Below are 16,827 nucleotides of genomic sequence, written 5' to 3'. Positions count from 1 at the left end.
ACACGCCGCCAGGCGCGCAGGCCACCAACAGACAGCCGCGTCCACAGGGAGAACCACACACATGGCTGCACACACACACACACACACACACACGCTTCCAGAAGGAAGTGGGGTCTGACCAGGGCAGCTCTCAATGGTACACAGTCTTCTCCCAAGATCAACGCTGATAACTGGAATAAGGCTGGAGCCAGCCTTCCAGAAATCCCCGCTTTCGGCTCTGCCTGGAAAAGAGCACCAACAGGGCGAGGACCGGGCCGGGAGGTGAGATCACCCCTGCACCTTCCTCCTTCCATTTCCCAGACTCAGCCACACAACGGAAGGTGAGGTCTGCCTAATAAACAGCTTTTAACACTTCCCCAGGCGTTGACTTGAGACCAGACGCTTAAGTCGTTTCTTAAACAAAACAATATTTTATTGACGCATCTTCAATGTTCCGTATAAATATAAAGTGCTAAGTTTCCAAACCCCCCACACCCTCCCCGCTGCCCACAGGGCTGGGAGGAAGTGGAGGAGGGAGTGTTAAGTGTCAGTTGATCACAAATAACTTTCCAGCGTCAACACAGGCGTGAAACGCTCCTGTGCACACACGCAAGCAAGAAGTTCAGACACAGCACAGGCGTCACTTCCCTGAGCCCGGGCACAGGGCTCAGGCTCCAGGCCCCGGGGTGGACCACCCCCTAGAAAGGGGCCCTGGTTGTCACAGCTTGTTTCTTAAAGCCCTCAGGCTGCCAAGAGCTCCAACGGGGTGGTGAGACCAGTGGGAGTCGAGGGTGTAGAGTCCAGTTAGTTTCTGCCAGAGGACGAGGGAGGAGGGAGGCAGACACGCCCTCCAATCTCCTTCCAGGATGAGGATGAGGGCTGGCCCTCAACCCTCTAGCAGAAGAGCACCAGGTGAGAAAGTCCAGCATCCCCGCGTTTCCAGTGCCCCCACCTGGAGGCTTCTCAAACTCCAAAGGGGCAGCTGTCCCTGAGGTGGGAGGCTCAGTGGGGAACTGGGGCCCCAGTTGTCCCCAGGAATCAGACAGCTTTCCGCACCTCCGCCCTAGTGGAGTCAGCATGGTGGGGCCTGGCCTCAGTGACAGAGCACCTGAGTCTCAAACTGCAGCAGCTGCCCCATGAAACTGAAGTTGGGGGAAATGACTCCCCGGCGTTGCTTCACAAAGTCAAAGGCCTCATCCAGCCGCACGCGGCGACTCTGTATCAGGTATGCCAGGCAGATGGTGGCGGAGCGCGAGATGCCTGCCTGGCAGTGCACCAGCACGCGACCCCCACTGTTCTTCACTGAGTCTGCAAGGGAAATGGGGAGAGGGGAGAAGCGAGGTCAGACGATGACGGGAAGGTGGGCAGAGAAGGAGGCAGGTGCCCGGCCTCCTCCCCTGGAGCCCCCACAGCCCTGGGGCTGTGGCCCGCCTCTTACCAATGAAGCCAATGGCCTCCGGGAACCAGGCGCTGATCTCCACCATCTGATTGTCCTCCACGGGGATGCTCTTGTAGCGCAGGAGGCCCTCAAAGTGGTTGGGGCAGCTGGCCGAGACGTTGAGCACGGCGGTGATGCCACAAGCCCGCAGCCCCTGCAGGTCTGACGAGTGGCTGCAGCTGCCCAGGTATAGGTAGGGCAAGATCTCCACGGGGCCGCCCTGGGGAGGAAAGAGGGACGGTGGTGAGGTCTCAGCCCTGGCCCACGGGGCTTCAAGCCTTCTGGGTGGACAGAGATAGGGCAGACTGGCCTGGGCCACAGGAGCTCTTAGCTAGGGATCACTGGTCAGGGGTCAGACTCCGAACACAGAGACACACACCCACAGATACACTCTTCCCCCAAAACCCCCCAATTACACTGCTCACAGGACATACACAGACTCACAGCGGTGCACACCGGCAACCCCCACCCAGGCACACCAAAGTCGTGGTACCATTTGAGAGCGGAGACACACACACACACACACAGCCCCTACGCGACGGACTGTGGACATGGACATTTGAGGCCAAAGACACACACACACATACATACATACATACACACAAACACACACACACACACACCCTACGGGACTGTGGACGTGGACATTGGCGAGCAAAGACATACACACATACACACAACACACACACACACACACACACACCCTACAGGACTGTGGACGTGGACATTTGAGAGCAAAGACACACACACACACACACACCCCACGGGACTGTGGACGTGGACATTTGAGGCCAAAGACACACACACACTGGTGACTGTGTGTGGACTGGTGACTGGATGACTGTGTGTGGACTGGTGACTAGGTGACTGTGTGTGGACTGGTGACTGGGTGACTGTGGACATGGACATACTCCTGCGTCCACAAACGGCAGCCTGCCCTGCACCGCGGGGTGGGCGGGACACTGACAACCCGCCCTTGTCTCAACTCACCTGGTCGTAAGAGGGAGCCCTGGAGTCGGAGCGGCTGTTGCCGTTGTCAGGCGCCATCGCGGGGACCGGGGACTCAGAGCACAGATCGGGGCAGCAGGCTTGAAAGCGATCGAAGCCTCCTGCAGGGAGGACCAAGACACGGTGAGCCGGGAAGGCCTGCCCGGGGCCGGACGCCTGACGTCCGCGGGCAGGGGACGCGAGCGGGGGGTGCGGGCGCCAGGCCCGCGCTCACCTGGCAGGAAGCACACGGCGGTGGGTCCCGCGCGGGTCTCGTGCAGGAGCGCGGCGAGAAGCGCGCGGGCCGGGCCGTCAGGCGGGAGGTCCGCCACCGAGGCGCTGCCCTCGTCCAGCACCACGGCCCGCGCCAGCTCCCCGCGGGCCAGGCGCGCCCGCAGCGCGCGGTCTGGCAGCAGGCAGGCGAGGGCGGCGGCGGGCGGGCCGCGCGAGCGGCGGCGCAGCAGCGCGTTCCAGGGCACAGGGCGCGCGGCGCGCACGTGGCGGCGGCAGAAGGCCAGGAAGGGGCGGCAGTCGAGCACCAGCGTGCGCTCAGCCTCCCGAGGCTCCCGCAGCAGCGCGCCCAGCGCCGCGCAGTCCAGCTCTCGCGCCGCCTCCAGCCCCATGTCGGCCCTTGGAAGCCTCCTTTCCCCTCGTCCCGCTCCTCTTCCTCTCCTTCCCCCTCTTCCTGCGCGCGCTCCCCGGGCTCTCGCGGCGGCCGCACTGCCCCAGCCGTCTGTTCCTGGCACCCTCTCCAGCGCCGCGGTTTAAATAGCCGTGGGCCGGCCTCCCGGGTCGCCAAACAAGGGCAAAGCAGGAAGGCGCCGGTGCCGCCCCCGCGGTCTCACGGGGTGCGCAGGCGGGGCGGGCCCGGGACTGGGGCAGGCTCGGGGGAGGGATGCGCTGGTAGAGGAAGCTGGGGACCAGCTCTGCAGGGAAGGCGTTTGCCCAAATACCCCCTCCCACCTTGGCGCCCCAGGGCTCTTTCTGAGAGCTCCCACCCCTGGACCTCACTCAGGGCCTTGATGCCCCTTGACTGGCTTCCTCTCCCATCTCCCTGTTCCCTTTCCTTCCCGGAGCCTCCCCACTCCTAGGAATCTGTTACTGACTTCAAAAACTGACTTCTGTGATGGCTCAGCGAGTACAGAAGCAATGCAGGAGACACAAGAGACACGGGTTCAGTCCCTGGGTCAGGAAGATCCCCTGGAGAAGGGAATGGCAACCCACTCTAGTATTCTTGCCTGGAAAATGGTATGGACAGAGGAGCCTGGCGGGCCGCAGTCCATGGGGTCACTGCTGAGGCACTAAGCATGCTGTGACAGAGGATGCTTTCCACACTGGTGGCTGGGGAGCCATGCTTAGTTGTACCTTGTCTCTTCTTCATAGAGACCCTTTGCAGGAGGAGCTTTATACCCCCACCCCCATACCCCCACCCATTTCATGGCTGAGACCAGCACTGCTGCTGCTCAGAGGCCAAGCGAGGCCAGAAGATCGCCCTCTGAGCCCAAGCCCCAGTGCACTGGCCTGAGGAGGACCCCTGAGCTCTGGCATGGGGCAGGCAGGGGACCTGTGACGACCTTCCAGTTATTAGTGGAGTGAGGTTTTCTCCCGTGGAACTCAGGGAAACCCCAGGGCCCAGGGTGAAGCACTTCCCCAAGTCGCAGGCAGGCCCTGAAGGGGAACTCAGCTGACGCTGCTGGGCTGTCCCTGGGCCTTGTGGGAATTTCAGGAGCCTCTCCAAGGGGAAGAGGGAGAAGAGCTACCTGAATCTGCCTCCCCCGCCCCATCACTCCCCCTCAGAGCCCTCCAGAGGCCAGCAGCTGGGACCCAGCACTGGACTTGAGCAGGGCCGGGAGCAGTAAGACTGGGGAGCCCTTTAGTCCACATCCTGCCCACCCCCACCTCATCTGCCAGCCCTTGGGCGGATGTGGTGAGCCTCAGGTGTGCGTGGGGGTCTGGGCCCCTGGACTGGGGCCAGCAATGTTGGCAGCTGAACTCCGCAGAAGAAGAGACATTTAAGTGTGTGGGGACAGTGCTCTGGAGTGGGAGCTACCCCCACCCCCAACCCAGCTGCATGGGATTTCTGAACCCACTCACCAGGCTCCCACTCAGGGCCTGTGTAAGAGCCTTCCAATCCTGCTGGAGACCCCTAGGTCTAAACTGTCTTGGAGGACGGCTGCCTGGCCCCGTTGTGTTCCCCCAAGCCCTCCACTTGGCTGGTTAACTCAACTCTTCCCAGTGGTATGTTGACGTGCCTGTGCGTTCATCACATGTGCTCTGCGATGCTGGAGACAGAACTGGTAGCTTGTGTGCTGCGAGGCAGGGGGATGCAGCGGAGAGGAGCCTCAAGGACTCCAAAGATTCCTGGGGCAGGTCACCTTCTCAGGCCTCAATGTTCCCACCTGTAAAATGGGAGCTTATAATAGACCAACTGCTCACCCACACCGGTCCAAAGGCTCCGAGGCTGTGCCACGGCCCAGACACCCTCAGTGCTCCGTCCCTCCCTCCCAGGCCAGTCCAGAGGCTGAGGTGGCAAAGCCCACAACAGAGCCAAGGAGTCTGGGCCACAGATCCCAGCAGCTGATATGGGCGCTTATCCTTGGCATCAGCCCGGTGAATGACTTAATGGCTGACTCTGGGGGCAAATTACAGAGCACATAGAAGGGTAGTCAGGCCCCATCTTGCTGACCCGTGGGCTGGCGTCACCTGCTCTGCTGGGAGCCACGGACTTCCAGCTCCAGGGGAAGAAGCTGACGGGACTGGCCAGCTGAGCTTCTGGCTCAGAAGTGAGATTCAGGCCAGCCACACAGGGGCTCTAGGACTCCTGTGCCGGGCTGAACATCCTCCCCGCCAGGGCGCCAGCCATGCCAGGAGGCCCCACGTGGGCTCGGGAGTGGAAGCCTGTTAGTGAAGCTTTGCGGGGCCCTGCCCAGCCCTCTGGTCAGAACCAGTGACTTCTGCCCGAGGTGACTACACGCATGTTCCCATCCCCAATGCCTGTCTTTGGGGCTGTCCCCTTTTCAGCTCTGAAACACAGATTCAAGTAGGCCTGACTTAGCCACAAAGGAAGGGGTCGCCTCGGCCCCTTTCTTCTAGTCCCAAACTAGGGAAACCCCCACCCCAATAGGGGTGGCAGCCTGAGCTCAGGGCGGGAAGAGATCAGGAAGAGGATGGAACCCACGTCCCACCCCCACTTCTGCTCTGACTCAAGATCCCCCCACCCTGGGTGAGTCATGGCCCCCGGATGGCTCTCCCCCATCTGCCACCCCCTCAAGGACCACCATGCCTGGCAGAGAGGAGGCGGGGCTCCGGACGCGTGGGTGCAGAACAGTGTGAAGAGGGGTCTCGGCCACACTGGCCCCCCACAGACCACAGGTCCTGGAGGGAAGGCCCCGGCCCTCTCCACTAGGTGGTAAGGGGACAGCAGGGGCCAGGGATGGCGGGTACGGGAGGTGCCATACCCAGAGGTTTTGGGGGGGCTGTTTTCCTGGCCTGGCTGTTACAGAGCAGACACTATCAAGGAGGTCTGAGACTCAGCTTCTCTTGGACTAAAATCCCCAACTGGAACAAGTGATGATCCTGTGTCATTCTTGTCTGTAACCGTCTATTTTGACGGCTCTTTATGTGTCACTAGCCTCCTGCCTTTGGGGTTCCCCGTCTTCCCCTGCCCAGGCCAGCACATGGACCTAGCTCCCCCGCCCCCGCCCCTCCTATGCAGAGAGGTTCCCTTCCACAGGCGCACAAAGCCCCGTGTCTGCATTGTGTTGTGCGTTTTGCGCTGGTGTGTTTTCCTTCGTCCTGCCAAACCCACACCCCCAGTAGGTGCGCCTGGGGAGAGAGGAAGAAATGAACGGTGTGACTACACCCCTTAGGCCAGGGCAGGTAAGAAGGTGAGAGTGACAAGTGACAGCCACCCCCAGCACGCCAGAGCGAGCCTGTGAGTCACGGTGACGTCAGGCTTCCGGTGCCAGGCCCCTGCCTGAGCAGCGTGGGGCCACCCCCACAGGCTCCTGCCTGGTGAGGACCGTGGCCTCCCGCTCTGTGAAGACGGCCCTGTCTAGCGCAGTGGGGAGGGCAAGGAGGGGCCGGTGAGGAAAGAGTGCCCGCGGGCAGCCAGCCCTCAGCAAGGCCGACTCAGAAGTGGCCGGCAGGTGGCTGAGGGGGCTGGCGTCTGGCCCCTTGCATGTGTCCTGGCAGTGGACGCTATGGATGCATCAAGAAGAAAGTCTCCTAGAGAACAGGCTTGTGGTTGCCAAGGGGGACGGGGAGGGAGGAGTGATCGATCGGGAGTTTGGGGCTAGCAGATGCAAACTGGTATATATAGGATAGATAGACCGCAAGGTCCTCCTATACAGCACAGTCCGTTCAGTTGCTCAGTCGTGTCTGACTCTGCGACCCCATGGACTGCAGCACGCCAGGCCTCCCTGACCATCACCAACTCCTGAGCTTGCTCAAACTCATGTCCATTGAGTCGGTGACGCATCCAACCATCTCATCCTCTGTCGGCCTCTTCTCTTCCTGCCTTCAATCTTTCCCAGCATCAGGGTCTTTTCCAATGGGTCAGTTTTTCACATCAGGTGGCCAAAGTACTGGAGTTTCAGCTTCAGCGTCAGTCCTTTCAATGAATATTCAGGACTGGTCTCCTTTAGGATGGACTGGTTGGATTTCCTTGCAGTCCAAGGGATTCTCAAGTCTTCTCCAGCACCACAGTTCAGAAGCACCAACTGTATAGCACAGGGAACTATGTTCGATATCTGGTAATAACCTGTGATGGAGGGTTATCCCTGCTGGTCCAGAGGATAAGATGCCGCACTCCCAGTGCAGGGGACCATGTTCAGTCCCTGGTCAGGGAACCAGGTCCCACATGCCTCTCAAAGAGCCTGCATGCTGAAACTAAGACCCGTGCTAAGTGCTAAGTCTATTCAGTCGTGTCTGACTCTTTGCAGCCCCAAGGACTGTAGTCCACCAGGCTCCTCCCTCCATGGGATTCTCCAGGCAAGAGTGCTGGAGCGGATTGCCATTTCCTTCTCCAGGGGATCTTCCCAACCCAGGGATTAAACCCGAGTCTCCTGTATTAGCAAGTGGATTCTTTACCACTGAGTCGCCTGGGAAGTCACTGTACTTCAGTAAAATAAAACTTTTCAGAAAAGAAGAAAGTTGCCATCTGGGGCTGGTGCGCCTTTTGTGCCTCTCAAATATTTGCTTTTCTCATTTTAACAAAGGCTCCAGAGCTTCTCTGAGCATCCACGTCCAGGTCGCGCATTCTTTTCCATGTTTATTCATTTACCAGTCCCTCACTCAGAAAACATATGTTGGGTACCTGTTACATGTCAGGTACTGTTTTGGGTGCTAGGGATATAGCAATAAGTCACAAACCACTGCCTTCAGGGAGCTGACCTCATTGTTTGAATAACATTAATTTTTGTGACTACGTTGTATTCATGGTTATACACCATGAATAATGATGATAGAGTAAAGATATGGTTTCCTTTAAAAATAAATTTTAGGTTTGTAAAAATGGAGTTGAATGGTACAGATGGTACCCATGCGTGCTAAGTTGCTTCAGCTATGTCCAACTCATTTTTGACCCCATGAACTGTAGCCCGCCAGGCTCCTCTGTCCATAGAATTCTCCAGGCAAGAATACTAGAGTGGGTTGCCATGCCCTCCTCCCGGGGATCTTCCCAATCCAGGAATCAAAATTGCATCTCTTATGTCTCCTGCATTGGCAGGCAGCTTCTTTACCACTAGCACCACCTGAGAAGCACACAGATGGTACCCAAGGATGTTAGAAAGTGTGATGCAGGGGGGAGATGCCAGGGTCTTTGCCAAGGAAGGCATCTGTGTGGCCGCTTCCAGCTCTGGCATGGTGCACTTCTGTGGGGGCTGCTTCTCCCCCGGCCAGGGTCTCCCATCCAGAGAGGAGCCTGAGGCACGAAGGGAAGAGGTGGCCAGGCCCTGAAGAAGAGAATCTGGAAAAGCCAAACCCACTGCCAAGGTCAGAGCTGGCCCCACCGCTTAGGGTCCCTTCTTGCTCCATGGGCGTATTCATCAAGGGGACCTGGGTTTAGCTGCACCCCGGGATGTGCCTGGGCTTGGAGTCAGAGGAGACTCTCTTCCCCTGTCTCTTCCCCTGGCACTCACCCACTCCCAACACACTCTTGGCCCCCAACCCATGGCCACCAGTGATTAAATGGGTCCCGTTCCCACCTATTGGCCAGAGATGCTCCTGGCTTGGGCCCAGGTCGCCAAGAGGAGATGGGAGGTTGCTAGGGAAGAGCTCTGTCACTAGTAGCAACTATTGGGCAAGTGGTGAGGGATTCTCAGAAATGTGGCCACACTGCGGTCTTGCCTGTGGCAAGAGAGCTCCCGGGGCTGCCCCGAAGCCAGGGGTGGATGCGGGCTGAAGGGTGGCAAAGGGCCTTTGAGGCCCAGAGGACCCAGAGACTACTCCTTTTTCCTTTCCCCCCGACACCTCAACTGCCACCAAACACCAGGCTGGGCCTCTCCCTTGAAGACCAGCAATACCAGGAACAGTGGCTGAACAGTGGCAGCAAGGGCGCCCATCGGGGAGCCTTGGCGCCAGCACAGCTGGGCTGCTTGCAACCTCGCTGCACCCACTTTAAACAGCAGCGACACCCAGCACCGTGCTCGGCATCTTCTAAGCATTGCTGCATCTATGCTTAAAGCTTGCGCTTCGCTGGTGGCGCAGATGGTAAAGAATCTGTCTTCAATGAGGGAGACCCAGGTTCGATCCCTGGGTCGGGAAGGTCCCCTGGAGAAGGAAATGGTAATCCACTCCAGTCTTCTTGCCTGGAGAATTGCATGGAAGGAGCAGCCTGGTGGGCTACAGTCCATGGGGTCTCAAAGAATCAGACACAACTGAGCAACTAATACTTTCACTTTTCAAGCTTAGGGCTTGGGGGCAGCATCATTTCCCTCACTTTGCAGACAGGAAAACTGAGGCCTAAAGGGGTTATGTGGCTTGAACGTAGGCCACACAAACTGTCAACAGGAGCTCTGGGATCGGAACCTGGGCTTCAACCACTAGACCGTGCTGCCTCCAGGGTCTGTTGTCTGCCCCCTGCCTCTGACCCACTTGTGTCTGCCTCCACCCTCCCACCAGGGGACACCTCCTGCCAGCTCTCATCTCCCTAAATCATGACAACCACACAACAAACACAGGCTTGCCCTGTGCCTGGCCTTGTACTAAGACCTTGACAAGAGTTATTACGCTTAAACTGCAAATACCCCAAGGGAGGGGAATGACTGACACCCCCACAACAAGTGGGGACACCAAGGTAGCAAGAGGTAACTGGCTGACCCAGACTGTCACAGTTAGTAGGTGGTGGCGCCGGGGGCTGAACTCGCGGGGATGTGTCCCTCTTTCCTCTGGGTTCCGTGTCCTCCCAACCTGCTCAGACTCTTCCCATCTGCCTCCCACCCTCAATCAAGGCCCTCCTAGCTCTGTGCGGGGCTCAGGACACCCAGGCTGCTCCCTCGAGAGACCTTGTTGTTTTTAGGACCATAGGCGCTGTCTCCTCAGCTCAGCTCCTTGGGGACGCAGGATGCACAGGCCGGGGAAGCACAGGGCACGGCTCACGCTGGGAGCCCCATGATGCATCTCCACAGATGCGGTGACTTGTCCCTGTGACCCCCAGCCAGTCCTCAAACAGGAAGCTGACTGCAGAGGAAGGTGAAAGCCCTTGTCACTGGACAAAGGTCAGCGTCGGCATGGAGCCCTGCGGCAGCCCTCGCCCGCCCCCTTGCCCTGCTCCAGGGCAGAAGTGGTGACCTGAGGTCCCCAGAGCAGAGGATGATGGGTCTAGACGTAAAGACGCCAGCGTGGGAGTGGCCAACCCCCTGCAACCCGTGAGGGGAGCTAGATGTCCTGGGTTCAGGGGTGAGCTCCGTCACAGGAGAAGGAAGCGGGGTCGAGAGAGGACTGCACTGGAGCTGGGGACTATCGGGTGCAGCCTGGCATACGCAGGATGGATAAACAACACGGTCCTAGTGCACAGCACAGATTCAACATCCCCTGACAAACCGTCCTGGAAAATAATACAAACAAGAACATACACATATATGCATGACGGAGCCCCTTGGCCGTGTAGCAGTAATTAAAGCAACCTTCTACTTCAGGCATTTCCCTGGTGGTCCAGCGTTAAGACTCCACACTTCCACTGGAGGGGCATGGGTTCGATCCCGGGTTGGGGAGCTAATATCCCACATACCAAAAAGCATGCCCCCCCAAAAAAAAAACTAAACTTCAATAAAAAAATAAATAAGAGACATTCTTCACTTAAAAAAAATGCAAGGTCTGCCAGCACAGCTGGGAGGCCCTGGGCTCACAGCAGGCCCCCGGCTTTCCTCAGGTGCTAGCATCCAAACACTCACTGGGGACCTAGAGCCAGGCTGCATTCTGGATGCTGGGGCCAGACCACAAACAGGACAGACAAGTTTCCTGCCTTCATAGGGCCGACCTTCCAGCGGGAAACAAAAGCTGGATGAGTTTAAAATGAGATAACAGGGATGGGGATGGGGAAGAGAAATACAGGTGAGGGAGACGAAGAGACACACATTTTCCATTGCAGAATAGCTGAGTCATGGGGGTGAGACGCGCAGTGTAGGGAACACGGTCAGTATTTATGTAACGCCCGTGTCGGGTGACATGGCGCAGCCACACTGTCTGCAGTGATCATTTTGAAACGCCTGGAAATAAGGAAGCGCCACGTTGTGTAACAGGAACCAACACAGTGCTGGAGGTCAGTTATATTTCCAAAACAAACACATAAACAGACTCAGAGAGGAGAGCAGATTTGGGGCTAACCAAACGTGGGGAGTTGGAAGGGGATTGGATGAAGGCAGTCAACAAGCACAACTTTCCTGGGACTTCCCTGGCGGCCCAGTGGTTAAAACTCTGTGCTTTCACTGCAGAGAACGCGGTTCGATTCCTGGTAAGGAACTGAGATCCCGCATGCTGTGTGGCTTTTAAAAAAAAACTTTTTTTTGTAAGTACAAACTTGCAGTTATAAGACAGATAAATAAGTACTAAGGTTACAAGGTCCAACATGATAAATATAACTAACACTGCTGGATGTTATATGTGCAAAGTTGCTAAGAGAGTACATCCCAAGCTCTTAGCACAGAGAAAAACACTTTTTTCTATTTCTTTAACTTTGTATCTACATGAGATGATGGGTGGTCACTAAACTTGTTGTGATCATCGTTTCATGAAGAATGTAAGTTAAATCAGGATGCTGAGTACGGTAAATGTATACAGGGCTGCGTGTCAGTTACGTTACTGTAACACTGGAAGAAAAAAATGAGATGGTGTCATACGAGGGTAGGCTCTGTGGATGACACCCCAGAGGGGAACGAGAGAGAACTGGGGCAGGCCTCTGGGAAGAGCGCCCTCGCAGCTATAACTTCAGCGATGAGAAGGGGCTGGCCAGAGCAGGGGGCAAGGAAGATCAGTCCAAGTCAGCGAGTGGGAGTAGGGAGAGAGGGAAGGAACAGCGGTCCTAGGGTGGAACAAGCTAGCAGCCTCCAGAGTTGCTGTTGTTTTCGATGTACAGCATTATGACTTGACTTACGTATATCAAGAAATGATGACCACAATAAGGTTGGTACTATCCATCATCTCGTATGGATGCAAAGTTAAAGAAAAAGAAAAGAGTGGCAGGTCTTCCTTGGTGGTGGAGAATCTGCCTGCAATGATGGAGACCTGAGTTTAACCTCTGGGAAGATCCCTTGGAGAAGGAAATGACAACCCATTCCAGTATTCTTGCCTGGGAAACGAACAGAGGAGCCTGGCAGGCTACAGACCATGGTGTTGCAGAGAGTCGGACACAACTGAACGACCAACGCTTTCATACTTTCCCCGGTGGTGGGCAGATGGCAGGAAAGACAAAGCGCAGCAGCATTTTGGGTCTGGTCAGCCTGGGTGGATCTGATTTGATTAAAAAGACAGTTAGAATTCTTGGAAGGTCTTGATTAAGGGGACTAACCTATCTGATTGGCACCAGAACAAAGTCCCTCCAGCTGTGGGTAGAGAATGGCTTGGAGCTACAGGGAGGCCAGGGAATGGACCCTGGACCCAGGGTGGTAGGGAAAGTGGAGGCGGGATGCAGGGTCAGGCGTGGGGAGAATGGACAGGAACTGGGGACGGAGCAGAGGAGGAGGCTTCTCGGGTTTAGGCTGAGCAGGAGGTGACGGCTGACTAAGAGAATGAGGAGGAGGAGGCCAAAGCTTTCTGTCCCTTCCTCCTGGCCCCACCCTGCCTGGACACCTGCTCCTCGGATGCGACTCAGGAGCCAGCGAGGGAGGCCGGCTGCTGTGTGCACGCCCCCTGTCCCTCCCCACCCCAGGACTCGGTGTAACAACTGGAAGAGGGACATTCTGAGAGCTAGAGACAGAGAAGCGAAGCTGCTGGCAGCACCCCAGCCGGACAGGAGCTGGGGGCCGGGGAGTAGCCTAGGGTGGAGGCTGGGTTCGGAGCAGCACAGATGGCTGGACACGGAAGCCAGAGAGGAAGGGCTGGGATCGGATAGGGAGATTTAAGGTCCGAGATCAGATTATGCTGGCCCTGAAGACGGCAGCTCCTGAAAAAGCTGAAGCCATTGAGACTCAGAGAGTTGCCCTGGACATCCACAGGTGCACACCCATGCACAGAGACACACACTCACACCCTCTCCTCACACATATGGTGTCACACACCATCACACATGTTCAAAGCCAAGCCCCTGCCCATCACCATGGACATTACACATGCCCCAGGGATGTGGCCTCCCCAGCCCCAGGACAGCCCCCAGAAAACCCTCCATGAGCCACCCCGCTCCAGTGGCCCCTGGGGCCAGTCCACAGACCTGCAGCCCTGCCCTGGCTCCAGGGCCCCTCGCACTGTCTCACCCGACTGCATCCCCAGCCTCACCTCTGCACAACCTGCACCCCACTCTGTATAACGCTGTATAACAGAACGCTGTCCAGTCTGGACACCAGTCCCCAGGGTCAGTTCTCACTTGGGCAGCTCAGATCTGACAGTCCTCTCCCCGCATCTCCACCCCACCCTGTCTGCGCTGCCACAGGAAAACACTGGCTCTCCAACTGGTGATGTGTTGGAGAGGAGCCATTCCTCAGGGTCTGACCTCTGCCCTCTGGAGCCACACATACACATACATACACACATGCCACCTACATACATATACACATATACACACGCCACACACACATCCATGCCACATACACACGCACGCACAAGGTGCAAGGTGGCCCCATCATCAGCACTGTTCTTTAGAGGGATGTCACCTTGAGGTTGGGCCTCCCAGGTGGCTCAGTGGTAAAGAACCCACCTGCCAATTCAGGAGACACAGGCTGGAGCCCTGGGCTGGGAAGATCCCCAGGAGTAGGAAATGACAACCCATTCTTACCTGAAAAATTCCGGGGACAGAGGAGCCTGGCAGGCTACAATCCATGGGGTCGCCAAGAGTCGGACATGACCGACAGCTGAGCACGCACACACACTTTGAGGGTAAACAAGGTGGCCCAACAAGACGATTTTGCAAATATGGAGGTAAGGGTCCTCCTGGCTGTCAGGCACCACGCTAGGTGCCCCCGGACGCCTCACTGGGAGCTGGGCTCTGCTGTCATTCCTACCGACGCAATCCCTTGGAGCCCACCCACTGCCCCAAGTTAGGAACCCCTACTCCAGGGAGAGGGCGGCTGGGTCAGAACGGTCCCAAGGGCCAGGCCACATCCTCACCAGGCCCTTCTCGAGCATCCCAACCAGGAAAGGCTCTCCCTGCCGCCCCTGCTCCTTTCTGGATTGCAGCTGTTGCCAGCCTGACTCGCACACAGCCAGGCCAGGGCAAGCAGTGTTGGCCTCAGCTGCCCCCGCCACAGGGGCAGGCCCCCAGTCCTGCTGCTGCTCAGTCACTCAGCCGGGTCTCACTCTGTGCGACCCCATGGACTGCAGCACGCCAGGCTTCTCTGCCCTTCATTGTCTCCCGGAGTTTGCTCAAACTCATGTCCATTGAATCAGTGATGCCAGTCTAGTCTGAGACAGGAAAGGCCCCTGGAGGCTGGGCCAGGTGGCAGCAGTAGTGATCCTGGCCCAGTCTCCCCGAGAAGACAAGGGCCAGGCACGACCAGGGCTGGCTGAAGCTGCAAGGTCACCTGGCAGTGGCGTGGGGGGTTGGGGGGGGGCGGGGCAGGCAGGAGGCCAGAACAAGGCCACGGGCCCCAGGCTGCAGCTCCAAAGACAACAGTCACTAGGCTAGGGCCCCAGGGAGCTGGAGCCTCATCATGGCTGGTCTGGTTGCTGAGGGCAAGGGAGGGGCGCTGGGGATACGGGAGGGCGGGGCAGGGTGCGCTGCCTTTGCCTGGGCCCCATGGGAGGAACCACGGCAGGACCGAGGGCGACGCCACGAGACACAGCAGACTGGACTCCATCCTGGGGTCGGGAAGATCCCCTGGAGGAGAGGGCACGGGCAACCCACCCCAGTACTCTTGCCTGGGAAATCCCATGGACAGAGGAGCCTGGAGGGCTACAGTCCAGGGGGTCGCAAAGAGTCGGACACGACTGAAGCGGCTGAACACACACAGCACCTTCTTCACTCATCGGGCACCTCTGCCCAGGCCTCGGACTCCAGACCAGAATGGCCACTTTGCTGATGGGCCCAGGCAGGAACCACCCAGAAGCTATCCCACACTCCCCAGGAAGCTTGACCAGCACTGGGTAAGGCCAGGGCCTTCCTCCTGTGGCCCCACTTGAGACCCTAAGGGCTTCCTTGGCTCTGTGTCAGCGCCCAAGGGATCTAGGTGTTGCCTCATTCTGGCTGAAAGCAGAAAATTCCCTGTGTTAGGATTCACGCTTCCACAGCAGGAAGCCTGGGTTAGATTCCTGGCCGGGGAACTAAGATCCTGCATGCTACATGGTACGGCCAAAGCAAAATAACAAATGAAAAAACACTCGGCAGAATTTCCAGACTCACACTTTCTGGGACCCCCCGTGGGCTAGATATACCCCGTCACATCTCCATTGGCTTTGCATCACTCTAAGAGACAGGAATTACTCATTCTTCCTGTTTTGCAGATGAAAAAAACTGAGGCTCAGAGATTTTCCCTAGCCTGCTCAAGGTCAAGCTGGAAAGACAGCCCTTTCTTTCCCCGTGAGGTCCCTGTGATCTGCGCACTGGTCCTGCCTGTCTGGGGCCAGACCCACCCCACCACACACACCACCTGCAGGAGAGGCTCCCCAGGGATGCGCGGCAGGCCTGCTGGGCTGCCTGCCTCCGTGGCCCCTGGCAGCTTCTGATCTTGGTTGAAGTCAGCAGCCCCTCCCCTTACGTGTGGTTACAAACAGGGGGCCAGATTCCCTCTTCCAGGGGAGCCCCCTCCACTTTGGCTCAGAGAGGAGCTCGCCTCACCTCTGCCTCCAGGCAGCCTCCCCGCGAACCCGAGTGGAGCACTGACTCCTCTTGGGAGCACCAAGCCCCACAGAGCCCCCCAGGTGCTGCCCAGTGGAGTCTCCACCCTCTCAACTGCTGCCAGCCCACCTGCTCGCTCAGCCCCTGCCAGGAACAGGGCCAGGGTCAAGGCTGGTGACCTGACTCACCAGCCCGCCCTCACAGAGGGGCTGCCCAGTAGCGATCACTGGGAAGGGAGAGACTCCCGCCCAGCTGAGTTGGCGGGAACTCACCAAGTGCACAGTCACGCCCGCCTCTCCCTGCCTTCCCTCGTCCAGGCCTCAGCCCAGGGATTTTCACCACATGAGGAAACAGGGGCCCAGAGAGGGGAAGTAAGTCCCACAGGGCCAAGTGCACAGCCAGGGGCTGGCAGAGGCGACGGCTTTGTTCAGGCCACCCCCCCTGCCCCCGGGTCAACCCCAGAGCCCCGTGGGCCTCCCACAGGGCCCCCCACACCGGACCAAGCTAGGGTCCTGCGGGGCCAGGGGCAGGTCTCGGGGCTGCCAGGCCCATCTTCAGTGAAATCCCGCCTCCCGCCGCCCCATCCTCCAGAGCTCCAGGGGCTGGAGAAGCAGCCACGAAGGTGGGCCCTGGAGCGCCCGAGCAGGGGCCACGCGGGTCTACGGGGCACAGAGCAAGGCTGGGGCCAGCCGCCCCGAAGGCCTGGGGCGAGGCCAGCCAGGGCTCGGGGCCAGGCCTGCTCCCCCACACTGGACCCCGTGAACCGTAGCCCACCAGGCTCCTCGGTCCATGGGCTACTCCAGGAAAGAATACTGAGTGGTTGCCGTTTCCTTCTCCACGGGATCTTCCCGACTCAGAGATCGAACTGACATCTCCTGCACTGACAGGCAGTTTCTTAACTACTGGGCCACCTGGAAAGCCAGGGCTCGGGTTAGGCTTAGGAACAGGCCCCACGGCCCCAGTCAGCGGATGAAACAGAAACTGCTCTTACAGCAACAAC

The 16,827-nt window shown here is 58.2% G+C and overlaps 1 protein-coding gene across 1 annotated transcript; it reads right to left on the bottom strand.

Moving 5' to 3' along the window:
- Positions 1-390: 390 nt before the first annotated feature.
- DUSP2 (dual specificity phosphatase 2) lies at positions 391-16,147 on the bottom strand. Its single transcript, XM_069583954.1, has 5 exons — positions 16,100-16,147; positions 2,640-4,803; positions 2,408-2,526; positions 1,418-1,637; positions 391-1,287 (listed from the first exon to the last, which is right to left on the bottom strand). Exons 2-5 carry the CDS (start codon positions 3,025-3,027, stop codon positions 1,073-1,075), a joined length of 942 nt encoding a protein of 313 aa, XP_069440055.1. The 5' UTR covers positions 3,028-4,803; positions 16,100-16,147; the 3' UTR covers positions 391-1,072.
- Between the last annotated feature and the right edge of the window lie 680 nt (positions 16,148-16,827).

The sequence above is a fragment of the Ovis canadensis genome, chromosome 3 (genome assembly GCF_042477335.2).
Source record: "Ovis canadensis isolate MfBH-ARS-UI-01 breed Bighorn chromosome 3, ARS-UI_OviCan_v2, whole genome shotgun sequence".
Taxonomy (NCBI): Eukaryota; Metazoa; Chordata; class Mammalia; order Artiodactyla; family Bovidae; genus Ovis; species Ovis canadensis.
Note: the sequence above shows the minus strand (reverse complement) of the source record. Positions and strands in the feature narration are given on the sequence as shown.